The 15,000-nt window shown below is 37.1% G+C and overlaps 1 protein-coding gene across 1 annotated transcript in view; it reads left to right on the forward strand.

The window, feature by feature from the left end:
• shcbp1 (SHC SH2-domain binding protein 1) overlaps positions 1–15,000 on the forward strand; it is a 34,489-nt gene that overhangs the window by 18,650 nt on the left and 839 nt on the right. Inside the window, exons 5-12 of the mRNA XM_086071500.1 lie at positions 4,707–4,802; positions 4,881–5,111; positions 5,194–5,371; positions 7,487–7,607; positions 9,133–9,264; positions 10,027–10,145; positions 10,370–10,471; positions 14,958–15,000. The exon at positions 14,958–15,000 is cut by the window's right edge and continues 102 nt beyond it. Coding sequence (XP_085927626.1) covers positions 4,707–4,802; positions 4,881–5,111; positions 5,194–5,371; positions 7,487–7,607; positions 9,133–9,264; positions 10,027–10,145; positions 10,370–10,471; positions 14,958–15,000 — 1,022 coding nt within the window. The remainder of the gene's footprint in view (positions 1–4,706; positions 4,803–4,880; positions 5,112–5,193; positions 5,372–7,486; positions 7,608–9,132; positions 9,265–10,026; positions 10,146–10,369; positions 10,472–14,957) is intronic.

The following is a 15,000-nucleotide window of genomic DNA, read 5'->3' on the forward strand; positions in this document are numbered from 1 at the left end:
ACAGTCGTGTTACTAAGAATTTAATTTTATATGTATTTTTCTCTTCATGTGTACCAGGTTTCAACTGAAGCACAACCTGAAGACATAGCTAAAGACATAGCTGTCACAGACCAAGTTGACCAGGTGACAAGATTTCTTTTTGAATGTTGATGTTGAAATACATTTTTCAGAAGCAAGACGTTGCACAATTTATAAAAAAAAAAAGATCTTGTCGCACGAATGGCTCATGCAATAGGTGAATTGCAAAGACATGCAACAAATGAATATTGGATTGTATACTTTAGTCTGATTTTGACCAATCAGAGACTACCTTAATTGCACATCACCATACGAGAACCGTATCGAGGGGCATTACTAACAAAAAATAACTTAATTGGATAAGATTAGATCACAATGAGCATGCTTATTTTTCCGCATTAACGTGTATTTTTTTTTCATTGGATTATAAAAATATATAGATATAGATAGATCTTTTTTTTTAGGTCCATGTCGAAATAATCTCCATCACTGTATAAAACACCCATGTCGCATGTTTTGTCAATACTGTGCAGCCCTCGCAGGTGCATAGTCCTCACAATGTCGTAGTTGTGAATAACTGACACTCTGAGGACAGTGTATTTACACACTGCGAAAGTAAAATAAGTTTTCAGGGCTTGGAGTTACACATACAGTCCTCATAATTCATACTCTGGTCAGGTATGGACACTCTGAGGACTGTGTATTTTCTATTAATTGTTTCATTGTGAAAAATAGACATCACCAATTTACACTAACCATTAGTGCTGACGGATTATTTATTTTTGTAATGGCAAATAAAATGAGTTTGCATTTACAATACTTTAACCTATTAATTGTTCTGTATGTACTGTAACTGTGTAAATGCACAGGTACAGTCGTGTTACTAAGAATTGAATTTTATATGTATTTTTCTCTTCATGTGTACCAGGTTTCAACTGAAGCACAACCTGAAGACATAGCTGAAGACGTAGCTGTCACAGACCAAGTTGACCAGGTGACGAGATTTCTTTTTGAATATTGATGTTGAAATCAGTTTTCAGAAGCAAGACGTTAGGAGTGAAGAGTGTAGAGTAGATGCTAGGGCTGAACTATATAACTAACAAATATAATCACAACAATTTTTTATGCAATGTGTATTGCCAAGACGTTCAAAATATTGTATCCAACAATAAGCTTGTATGGGACTAAAATTCCTACAAGTCAACATTAAAAATATCTCAAATTGAAGATTTGTTGGCAGTTTGGTGATTTGGATTATGCACTGTAGTGATCTTTTGTTCCCATTAATTTATTTATGGTGGATTTTAGAGATTAACTCGCTATCAATTTTATTTTATTTTTTTAAACAGAAGTGTAAACATCAGGTAGTTAATTTACTTGTATCAAGCTTGGATAAATGTGCTTTATGTTTTTATGTTTTGGACCTTTCGCTGCACTAGAATGGACTGGCATGATGGGTATTTTATCTTCTGTGTTATTTGTATCTGCAATGGATCTTTGTTTCACGCAACCAGAATTAATAGTGCAGGCATTTTCATTGAATGAATATAATTTAGTCAAGAGGATAAATTATGACCCATGTTTATACCTTTATCTTTAGTTGCAAGCAGCTAAATGTTGAGCAATTGTCTCAATCTTAACGACTGTCTGACTCGGTAAAATAGAAAAGTCTACTGTAACTGAAGGACTGTATCACACAATATCTGTTTTAGGGGCAATGCCATAGATTAAGCATATTAACTATCCCTCTTGTTAAATGCTTCATCTCATCTTTCGAATAAATGTGACTAGATTTATAATAATCTTTAGTATGTGCACAAACTTTAGGTTCTAAATGCTTTTCTAGTTTGCTCCAGCATCTGGCACATATCCCGTTTAAAAAAAATGCAAAACTGCTTGATGATGAAGACCTTTGGTAAATTAACTTTAGCACATTAGCCCATCAATGGCGGGAGCTACTTCTGCCGCGAGCGCTCGACACTTTTCTCAAGCTTCTACTTCGAGTGTAACATCACTAAGTAACAGCGAAGTAAAGCTAGTAAATATTTATGACCACCCGCCAAAATGAATTTTAACCCGCATCTGGCAGGTTAATTTTAGAGCCACTGTATATATGCATAAGTATGTGTGCATCTACTGTATATATGGATATCATTGCTGTCCTGTGAAAAACACGTTTCCATTTTTAGGTCGCGGGCTGCTCTCCGGTAGCTCCTATGGTGGAAGTGTTTTTCACAGAACAGCGACAATATGTGTATGTATGTATGTATGTAATAATTGTTTTCGTTTAAAAAATTAGGTTGCTGATGTATCCAGTTCAAGTGAGGATTCGTTAGCAGAGGAATATGTTCCAGATTCTCACAGTACTTCGGACACTTCCTACATTGAACCTGTTTCAGAAATTCAGAAATCCGAAGGTATTTCAGGAATGAGCTATGAGAAAACTGCTCATCCTTTAAGATGAGAGGTAGTCATGTTTTAAAGAATAAAATGTTCAATGTTCACTGACTCTTTTGCATCTGGTTTCATGTCGAGCTTATCCATTACAAAGCTGTGTTTGACCTAGATAACCTGTTCACATAAGAAGCAGTTTTATTAACATACCAGTTTCAGTCTGTCCTAAAATTGTAAGTTGTAACATGAGCACCATGTTAAAACTTACAATTTTAGGACAGATCAGGTATGACTTTGCATTTCACAGTATTGTTATGTACAACAATGTGTCCTTATATCAGGTAAGTCATTACACATCAATGCCATTTTAGTTTGTGTAAAGTCAGAATGCCAGAACTTTCAAATCACTTCAGTGACATGGTTGCTGTGTGTTGTGTAAACTTTGTCCTTGTAATGTGAGTTGGTCCTCATAATTACCATTTTTGCAATGGGCGTGGCTTATTTAGGTCATTATCTATGTCCTCACAATTACGGATTTTTTCAGGTTTTTCTTTTTTTCGTGTGTTGAGTTTTTTCAAGTTTTGAAGTGAAATTTTCCTGGACAACCCCAAAAAAAATTTTTGGGTGCAAGTCCCATCTCTCTGGCATTAGCAGAAAGGGGTGTCCCTGTAATACACAATTAAACCGGTTTGGAAAAAATGTCCTCATAATACACAGAGGCAAGTGTGTGTGTGTGTGTGTGTGTGTGTGTGTGTGTGTGTGTGTGGGGGGTGGGGGTGGGGGTGGGGGTGGGGGGGGGGGAATAGAGAGACATGATTCGTCTGTCTCCCCGTCTCGTCATTTACCGCATCTCCTCAGTCGTATCGCGGTACTACGCGTTTTTCAAACTCATGAACGTGATTGTTTGGAAATATGGACTCATTTTGAAATTGATGCCTGCAACACGCTCCCAAAAAAATGCGACAGGAACAACAAAAAACCCTATTTGGGGAACAGATTAATATTAGGGGTGTCAAAATTAGTGCGTTATTTTGTTGTTAATTTAAAGGTTCTTTAACACCACAAATGTTTTTAATGAGCCCCCTAATGACCGCCCCTTACTTGAAAAGCCTGTATTGGGGAATTCCAGTCACAATGCAGCAGACACGTCCGCGTCAAAATTTAGCAGTAATAAATTTAATAATAAGGCATATATTTGTAGAGACTGGGTAAAAGTTGTATTTTACAATTTTAAAAATTTGCAGAATTTCACAAGTTGCTTTATGTTAAAGATTAGATAGCTCTTAACTCATTTGCTCCCAAAAACATATAAAAAATTTCTATTTTAAATGTGAAAACAAGTGTCCTAAAGACCTATCCATAAGTTTTTCATGTTTTTTTTTTATGCTAGAGCATGCAGAAAGAAGGCTAATTTACTCACAGTTCTATACAGATTTGTGAATAATGATGATGAAATTTATCTATATTCTATTGCTAATTGCTGCAACGGAAGCAGAAATATACTTTTTTTTTCCTGATGAAAGAAGAGACTCTATTATTTCTTTTGGTAGATTCCATGTTTTCATAGCAATAGAACACAATATTCTGGGGGCCTTGCAAAATCTGTCAAAATCCAGTAAAACAGCCGGGAGCAAACGGGATTGCTTCTGTGAAAATGGCTGGGAGTGAATGAGTTAATATGAAAAGAATAATGCCCTGAGCTGTCACCAACGTCTTACAAAAACAATGATGCCATCTAATGGCAGAAAAATTACCTCCACACAAATCAATATTACACTCGTTTTTTACAGTACAGTAAAACTTTTTAATTATAACTAAATTTTATGAATTTTTATGAAATTACTGTTTCAATGACGAAAAGATGCAGCCATTTTTCTATTAGTTTAACATTTTTTCCCACTTATTTTAACAAGAGAATGAAAACTTAGGAAAACATATTTTATTGTACATTTAGAACAGATATAAAATTTATGATTAATCGTGCGTTAATTATTAGTCATGCGCTTAATTACAATTAAAAATGTTAATTGCCTGACACCCCTACTTAATATGAAACAGGTGAATGTCATGATTGCATATAAAAGGAGCATCCCTGAAACTGTTCAATTGTTGACAGGCAAGGATGGGACGAGGTTTACCAATTTGCGACCAATCACATGAGCAAATAGTCCAACAGTTTAGGAATGTTTTCTCAATGTACAATTGCAAGCAATTGAAGGATTTATGTTGTTATGTTATGTTGTGTTGCGTTGTTGCACTGCATTTCGTGTACACACTCGCCACTGTATTTTCAGATTCTTCTACAAGCATGTCTGGAGACTGTGGGATGATGAAGATGAAGATGATGACTTTGATTACTTTGTCCGTTGTGTCGAGCCTCGTCTTAGACTGTAAGTGTATCTTGGGTCATATTAGTGATACAAAATGTATAAATATTTCTAAACCATTTTAAATGTCTCTTACCACAGATACTATGACATCTTAGAGGAAAGAGTCCCAGCAGGTCTTGTGACAGAATACAAGCTGATATTGGAAAAATGTACACAGTGCTTTCAGCAGTTTTCATTGCTACGCAGCAGCCTCAGCAATGACTCTGACTCAGATCTGGATAATATATCCATGGTGGAGTGCTTGAAGCTCTGTGAACAGCTGGAAACATTCAAACGGAAGTTGTACTTGATTGAGAACCCATTGTTACGGCAAGTGAGGCGTTTCACTTGAAATGTTTCCCAATTTGCCCCTACATCTTCTTTTAATCCACAACCTCTTTTTAAATACCAGATATGTGCTGGGCTACAAAGGTAATCCTCGACATCAGTTCATCCGAAGTCGTGGGCTGAGAGAGTCAGGCATCAAGGTTGCACATGTGGTCACATCCTCCTGCACCACAAATCAACTCCATTCCCTCCTAAATGACAGACTTCTACATCACTTTTCTTCTGAGGACACTGAAGTCCAGGTACTCTCATCATACTGTTGCAGAATTCCTTTGATTTTTGTGTTTTTGAGTGTTGACTATACCTTGCCAAATGAAGCCAATGCATGATGATCACATCCTGGTGTATTTTCCTGCTTAAGTAATATACAACAGTATAGAGTGCTATATTCCTTATTAAAAATTACATTACACAATGTATCTTTAAATTTTTTATTTATTTTTTTATACTAAAATTTCCCCCCAAAAAACAATGACAGATAATTTTAAAGAAAGACCTACTGTATATATCACAATATAGCATTTTCTTAAAATTGTGTGAAATTAATGGCAATTTTCTATTCTTCTAATTCCTATTTCCTAAAATGGCCACAATGCCGTCGCGAGTACCTGTACCTTCACCTTGAAATATGGTCTAGTATTGGCGTGATATCTGGCATTGGTACTTGCCCATCCCTAGCATTTATATTAATTTCAATAGGGAAAGAGGATTTGCGATATGAATGTTTTGAATTACTAGCGTGGTCACAGAACGAATTTTAACTTGTATTTTAAGACATAACTGCAAAAATATGTATTAATATCAAGCTGCATTACTATACAATTCGCTTCCCAACTACTTAGCAATTTTAAGCAGAACTTTGTTCTTTGCGATCAGCCTCATAATTCACAATTGCAAAGATTTCTTCTTCAACTAATTCTAGATGATAACCGTCACCTTGATTCACAAACATAATTCCAATGAAAATGGGTCCTTGTGTTAAACATAAATGAAAACAAATGCTCATCAAACATCTGTTTGGAACATCCCACAAGTGAACAGGCTAATTGGGAACAGGTGGGTGCCAAGACTGGGTATAAAAGGAGCTTCCCTGAATTGCTCAGTCATTCACAAGCAAAGATGGGGCGAGGTTCACCTTTGTGAACAAGTGCATGAGAAAATGACCAAAAACCAACATTGAATGTCCGTAACCTTCCATCCCTCTAGCGGCACTGCAGCATAAACCAACATTAATGGGTAAATTAGGAACACTTCACAAAACCATTGTCAATAAATACAATTTGTTGCTGCATTTGTAAGTGCAACTTAAAACTCTACTATCCAAAGCAAAAGCACCCAGAAACGCCGCCGGCTTCTCTGGACCGAGCATATCTAAGATGGACTGATGCAAAGTGGAAAAGTGTTCTGTGGTCTGACGAGTCTTACATTTTAAATTTTTTGGGGAAATTGTGGACGTCGTATCCTCCGGGCCAAAGAGGGGAAAGATTCATCCAGCCAGCATCTGTTATGTATGGTGTTAGTGCAAATGGCATGGGGAACTTACACATTTGTGAAGCCATCATTACTGAAAAGTAGATACTGGTATGGGCCATCTTAGATATGCTGCCATCCAAGCAACGTCTTTTTAATGAGCGCCCCTGCTTATTTCAGCAAGACAATGTCAAACCACATTCTGCATGTGTTACAACAGCGTGGCTTTGAAGTAAAAGAGTGCGGGTACTAGACTGGCTTGCCTGCAGTCTAAACTTGTCTCCCATTGAAAATGTGTGGCACGTTATGAAACAAAAATTAAATATGACAACAGAGACCTCGGACTGTTGAACAGCTAAAGCTGCAAGAATGGGAAAGAATTCCACCTAAAAAAGCTTCAACAATTGGTGTCCTCAGTTCCCAAACTTTGATTGAATGTAACGCGTGGCAGCCATAAAATTCCAAGTTCATGATTATTTTCTAAAACAACAATAAATATCTTATCTTTGTAGTGTATTCAATTAAATATCTGTTGGACATGATATGCAAATTAATTGTATTCTGTTGTTATTTATGTTTACCACAACGTCCCAATGTAATTAGAATTGGGTTTGTATATGAACACGACTCAAAAGAAATCTAAAATTGCAGAAAAGTATCTAACACAAACATGCTAAAATGATTGCCACGCAGTTTGTCCTCTTATGTAATACATTTACTGATACTTAAATGTGTGTATTACTGCACATACGCTTGTATATATTTTAACAACGTTAATGCAGTGGTTTTTAGCAGTTCTTTCAGGACAAATTTTTGTTGATCTAGGCAGATGTTTGCTATTACCGAGTGCCTTTTGTAATCATGTGTGTGTTTGCATGTGTATGTAGTTCCATAGAGACCCAGTTTCTGCGGCGGATGGGTGCCATCAGGGTGACATGGTGTTTGTTCTCCCGGGAGTGTACAGTGTTACCAGCTCCATCCTGCTTCCAGACTCCATCACTATAGAGGGTATACAGTTTGAAATATTAGGATACGGGTAATAAATGTACTGTGCATACAGAAATTATTTGCGGATCTTCAGTTTTCCCATATTTTTTTTTAAAGTTACAGTCTCATACATTACAAACTTTTGCACAAAATACCACATCATGACAAAGCTTTTTGCGAATTGTTAAAAAAAAAAAATCACATATACCGTAAGGCTTAAAATAAGCAGATTTACATCCCAAGTTTTTAAGTCAAAATACACACTTTGTGCCTCAGTCAAAGACATTGGAACACAAAACTGTCAATTAATTTTTATTGTGGGAAAATGCAGAGATACCAAATTTTGCAAAAATCCTTGAAAGCTAACTCGGTAGTAGGTCCAGAAAGTAAAAACCCTGCCACAGTTTGGCTTTTGCCTCTGACGCTTACTAGCTAGCTAGCTCCCTAGCAGGTAAACGAGCACCATGGGAGTTAGCTAGCTAGCACCTGGTGCTAAAGCCAAACTGTGGCAGGGTTTGTACTTTCTGGACCTGGATTTGCCACCTCTGCTTTGTGACTTCCAAATATTAAAAAAAATAAAATCTTCAGAGTGGCCGGCCACTACAACTGAGTGCTTTATGGTATCCCGCCGCTTCCTCTGTGCGTGACTTTGGAGGCAGGGAACGCAGCACCATAACCAACCGGGTTAGGGTTAGAGCCTGTCTGACCGAAGAATATTACTGTGACGTACGTATGAAAAGTCAATGGTCAATGTGTTGTGCAATTCACATTAGTCTTCGCGACTACTAGCTAGCTGCCTTCTTCATCAATGCACAAGCCACTAATGGGTATGTCAGACGGCTTTTGCAGCGTCAGTGGCTTAATAGAGGACTAGTAGTCCTTTGGCAAGGTAAACACAAGCAACACCTCCGTACATTAATTCAATTTTGACCAAAAGTGAGTGATGTAATTTAGGTCACTGTCATATTTTGAAATCAGTCACAATTATCTGACAACTTTTGTTAGCCTACTAATATTTACCTTCCAAATTTTTAATATTCATGCTTCTCATCAACTAAAAAGTGTGAATTTAAAAAAACAAAAATTGAAGGAGTGAATTTAGGAAATTAAAACTGTTGATTTTATAAAAAAATAAAATAAAATGAAACCAATTGGTTGTCCGTTAAGGGAAATGTATTAAGTAAAAATATAGTTCATCTGAATACACTATTATTTCATAGAATTTTCAGTAGGATACTTGAATGTTGAAAAGTTTGACAGCGGCTGCCCTACATTCAGCTTCCCCGTTAGATCATCCTATCTTTATTTTTTAATAAACCTATTATCCCTGTGATTAACCTGCAAAAACGTACTCCTGAAAATTATTAATTGTCTCCTCAAATGAAGTCATTGATTGAAAAAAAAGGGGGGGAAATAGATTGATTCCATTTTGGACTAATACTATAACAAGTGCCGTTTACTACTATCTGGATGGATACATAGAATTGGTTTTACAGAAGGCGCATTCCTTTCACTGTTGCCTTAACCTAATTCATATCTCTCCTAGGATTTGGACCCCCTGATGAGGTGGTGATTGAGAAGAAGTACACTGGAGACTCATTTATTGTGTCTACAGGAGCTGATGTCAGAATGTCCAACATTAAGTTTATTCAATCTGATGCAATTGAGGGAATTTTATGTGAGTATCATGTTTAAAAAAACACAAAGACTGAAAACAGTCAAACTGCCAACTACCCACAATGAACTAATTTGCTCCCAAAGACGTATAAATATGTTTTATTTTAAAAGACGTATTTATAAATTGTTTATGTTTCTTTTATGCTAGAGCATATAGAAGGCTTTGATGCAGCGTCTGAACTGAAGAGAACGCTTAAAGCAATGGTAGTTATTACAAAAATGACCAGCAGGTGGCAGCAGAATATAAGAGATCAAACAGGGCCATGTTGCAAACCAGCTCTTTTCCCCACTGATTTGTGAATAATGATGAAACTTAGTTATGTTCTACTGCTAATTGCCTAAAAACGGAAACAGATAGAAATTTACTTTTTTTCCTGATGAAAGAAGAGAATCGTTCTTTTGGTAGGTTGCATGTTTTTATAGCAATAGAACACAATATTCTGTGGGCCTTGCAAAATCAGTCAAAATCCAGTAAAACAGCTGGAAGCAAACAAGATTGCTTCAGTGAAAGTGGCTGGGAGTGAATGAGTTAATTGTTGTAAGGAGGTTGGCTCTGTTGACTTTTAGCGAGACGTGTGGTCTCTTGAAATGATCGCTTGTCAATAGTTATAGTCTAACAATATTATTAATTGCTGAGAACTTCTTATCTCAATTCCATTCATTTAAAGCTACACGCATTGCTTCAGGGGAGCCTTCAATACCCACCTTCTTCTTCTTATTCCTCTTATTATGGTTATTTATGTATTATCTTTTTGGTGACCAGGTGTGAGAGAGGGAAGTCTGTTCATGGAGAATTGTGTGCTTCAGTGTGAGACCACCGGAGTTGTTGTCCAAACATCTGCCCACCTGACTATGAATATGTGTGATCTATATGGATCCAAGGTAATTTGTTAAGTACAAGGATCAATTCTATATCTTTTGTAATTGTGTTTTGTTCATCTCTTATAGAAGCTCTTAACATTTCCAGTGCTGTAAGAAAATAAGTCATAACCTGTCCTTAGTCATCATAAATGTCATCTTTGTTTTTATTTTTATAACTGTCAATATCTGATTTGAAAGTTGATCTGATGTTATATGAACATATGACATGCTGTGTTTCTATGCAGGGGGCTGGTATTGAGATTTATCCTGGCAGTGTGTGCACTCTGATTGGCAACGGCATCCACCATTGTAAGGATGGAATTCTCATCAAGATGAATCAACCGATGGTGGGTGGACAAGAGTTTTTGTTTTTTTTAATACCTCAGTATTATTCATTCGGCAGCCTTCCCAAGTCAACATGTCATCATCATCGCTCTCTCTTTTCTTTTTCTTTTTTGTATGTGTGAGTTTGTGCGCTCTAATTCACCTGAAACCTGTTAAAAAACCCAATCCCTTCACCTTTACCGGATACTTAGTCTCGCCAGAGTCGGGAAATTGTCGGGAGACCAGAGGAAGGATCAAAGGAAAGAAAGATGAAACAAAGTGAAATCCAGTACCAACCAGACACCACCTACCACCCACAGAATCATTCACCAACCCCTGAAATATCTCAATCCCAACAGATTAGGCAGACATCAAGAGACCAGAGGAAGCACTAAAGAAAAGAAGGAAGGAAGGAAGGATAGATGATTCAGTGACCGGTGGGAGAAGGGTTAAACTTGTGTATTGTTGCCACAGTTGGTGGCAGAGGAGTACAGCGACAAAGTCTGATGTTTGCCATTGTGCATCAAACAACTCCTGCGCTTAGATCCGATTCAAACAAAAATTATTAATCGTGTATATTGTCTATCATGTAACACTAGATTCAGATTGAATGTGAAAAATCGCTTCGTACCATGTGTCCCGAAAATGTTTGTTTGCACGGAAACTATGAGTGGCACAAGGTTATTTTAGTTAACGAAAATCAAAAATTCAAAAAACAATTTCGTTGATGAAATAAAATTAAAAAAATGTTTTTTAACTCTTTGACTGCCAACCATTTTCAGAACAGAGAACATGAATTTAGATAACTGATTTAGAGCATTTTGACTGATCTTTCAAGGTCCACAGAAAATGTATGGACTATGGAAACACAGATACTACCAAATGAAAGATTGAACTCTCATCGCATTGTAGTCCAGAACCAGTGTCTTCTCCGTGATCAGACTACTCACTCCTCCAATGAATATGCATTGGACTCAGGGTACTCTTCATCGTCCGATTAAACGTCCGCCTGTGCAGAAGTGCTCGGTTGTGCACCACGTTTTCCGGCGTTAGCATCGCTAGCCGGTGAGGCTTTACGACGTGGTCGAAGCCGCCGCGTCAACCTCAGAGTCATCATCATCAATGTGCTCTTTAGCACTAGTCGATGCTTTTCGTCTTTGAAAAAAATGCTCAAGCGTGAGCTGCTTGCAACCGGTCGCCATTTTCGCTTCCTCAGCCATTCTCCCCTCAACACTCTAGCTCCACCTCACGTCTTTTACTACTGACTCCTACCCGATCTTGTCGAAAGAGAGTCATCGCTGCCATCTAGTGCCCATAAATAGTCATTATACTAACTCGATCTGCTTGATACTTTGAGCACAGCTGGCCAAGGCTTTCCTCCACCCGTTTCCATTAAAAAACATAGTTAACGTTTTTGGCGGCACTCATTTGGATTTTACTAAACGTTATTAAGCGTTTTTGGCGGTCAAAGAGTTAAAAAACTAAAACTAACTAAAACTAAGTATAATTATAGCAAAAATGTCCTTCGTTTTAGTCGTTGGTAATTCATTTATTACATGAGCCTTTGGGGATTATTTTTAAAATATTATTTTAAGTATATTTATTTCAATATTAACCAAAATAAAGATGTTTGAAAGTGTGTCACACTGAAGGGATGTTTTCATTTTACCATGGTGTTTATTAAATATTGTGCACAAGTAATACACATAAAAAAATAAAACTAATAATAACTAACAGAACCACACTGAAAACTAATTAAAAATAACTAAAATTAAAATTCCAAGCCCCTGCACTGCGGAGTACTTGAACTCTACACTAAACAGAGGTGTGGACTCGAGTCATGTGACTTGGACTCGAGTCAGACTCGAGTCATGAATTTGACGACTTGACAAAATGTTAAAAGACTTGCAACTCGACTTGGACTTTACCAAAGTGACTTCACTCGGACTTGAGCCCTTTGACTTGATAAGACTTGCTGCTTCCACCAAAACAAATATATTAAAATGTATCTTAACGAGTAAGTTCCTCTCGGTGTGTGTGCGAGCTGGGCTGACAGCGCCGTCATTTAGACATATCAGGGAAGGCCCAAACACACACCGCCTACGCTAAAGCAAACTTCAAAATAAAGCTGACCAGATAATACATTGACACCAATGCAACAGCCTTGGTGGATTTTACTTTGAAGTCTGCCTGCATGGTGGCGTGAACGCCAGCTTGACTACTTCCCTTTGACATTTTGGCTTGCATTATCAACGTTTTTAATGAAATTACATATTTTCTACCACCATCATCATAATGCCACCCCGAAAGTATGAATTAACTAATTTAGGATGCGAAGAAACCGCATGTTAAGTCATTGCACGATACGGTACAAGTCTCCAGCGTTCGTGGCTAGTAGCTAACTGTTAGCGTTAGCATCTGGTGCCTGGCTCCCAACAGTAGTTTGACAACTGTTGCTTGGCGTTTCCATTATTGTGGACCTATGCTACTTTGTAATCCACTCTCCTTGTTTAAACTAAGGGAATGTGCCTTAAATTGCACTTAGATGCATTTTTCATTATAAAAAATAAATCAATAAAATGTTGCCTTTATTTATAGTTATTTTATAAAACACTAGCTTTAAAAAAACAAAAAAAAAACATTCAAAATGTCCAATATGGGCATTTGGATTTTAGGAACTTCAAGTGCAATATAACGTAAGGCAGGATGCCTTCACCTTGTTATTTTATACATGGACCATGTATAAAATAATCTTGCCTTATATTGCACTTAAAGTTGTGTTCCTAAATCCTAACAGCCATATTAGACATTTTGTATATATTGTGTGATCTGTTGCACCTCTAGTTTGTTTGGTACAAAAACTATGAGGTGGTCAACAAAAAAATGAATTGCAGTATGTCCAAGATTAGATCACTGACTGAGAGGCAACAACTTCAAATTTCGTTTAACATCTGAAGTTGCACAAAAAACGGTACGTAAGCTAATGTCTGTTGTTTATCGGCTAATTATCGTTGCTAGCTGCGTAGTTAATGAGACTGTAAACATACTGGTAACACATTGCAAACACAGCAATCTGTTGCATCACTCTGGGTTCACTCACTGGACTCCTACTTTTACGGTCACCCGAAATAATATAATCTGCGATGTTGTTAAAATGACTTGAAACTCAAAGTGTAGGACTTGAGACTTGTCAGTCTTGACTCGGGACTTGTCAGTTTTGACTCGGGAATTTAGAGCAAAGACTTGAGACTTACTTGTGACTTGCAAAACAATGACTTCTCCCACCTCTGCTAAATAACACACAATTTGTGGTATAATTTTACCAATGACCACAGCAAGTCAGATTACAAGCAATTTAGAAGACGCTCCACCCACATTGACGGAGAATCCCGCAATCAGTCAGGCTCGCAATGCGAACTCTGCAAGGAATTGGCAGTTTTGTCGTCAGCCAAGTGTGAACAAGCGCACATCCTGTACCCTAGCTATGCAAGACATGATTGACCACAACATATTCATCTCTATTGAGGAAAACCAGTTCAAACGCAATGGCAGAGGTGATTTCGGCACTTTTTTGTACTAAGAAATCTAAATAAATGACGATTAACACACTGAACTACACATTTACTTAATACTCTAATGCACTTTTTTAAATTTAGTTTTTTATATCTAGCAATTGATATGCAGTTCAAGGAATACCCTTGCCTCTTACCCAAAGTCATATTGGATAGTCGCCAGCTCACCTGACAACTAAAGCTGTAGAATTTTCTTAACTGTTGTAAAAATCAGACCTCTCCCAATATTCCACTTCATCAAAAAGTTTGTTACTGTATTATTTCTTTTGACTGTTGATGAATGTGATGTGCAAAATAAAGTTTCATCCAGTTCAGTTTCTGCTTATTTCTAGGTCACTTAATGTGCCTTCACTTAAAGTGCCCTAATTAACTGGGTTGAGATCAGAAAATTTAATTGGCTTCAAGCTAAAAGTCTACACTTTAGTAACATCTTAATTATGTTATTCCACATCTACCGTGGTAATAAAAGCAAAATCAGTAACAATACTGCAATTAGTATATGTATGTATGTATGTGGATAATTTTACAAATTATTCTAATTAGTGATGACAACCCTAAAACAAGGGCGCGGTGGCCATCAGGAATTCTGGGAGTTCCCCCAAAACTGATTTCATGATGTCATTATGGGGTATTGTGTGTGGAATTAAAATTTTAAGGGATGTCATTTGTTCCATCCTGGGACAAGTCTGTGAGATGATGAAATCACAAGCAGCTTTTTTCTATTGACGCAAAGTCGCACGGAGAGATGACTTTCAGAATAACATTGGCATACAGATGTTGATTGATAAACAGGTGCATCACTGGTATTAGCTCTATTTGAATACAAAACATTGCGAAATGGCCTGGCACTATTACTATTATATCATCTCTTGGAAACATGTGGGCCAATTAGCTTTACAAACTAACTTCAATATTTATGTATCTTTTCATAATACAGGACATATGTGGTGAGGTCAAGGTGATTCCATCTATCACCATGG

Source organism: Leptonotus elevatus, chromosome 3, assembly GCF_054856555.1.
Source record: "Leptonotus elevatus isolate MCC_2025b chromosome 3, RoL_Lele_1.0, whole genome shotgun sequence".
NCBI lineage: Eukaryota > Metazoa > Chordata > Actinopteri > Syngnathiformes > Syngnathidae > Leptonotus > Leptonotus elevatus.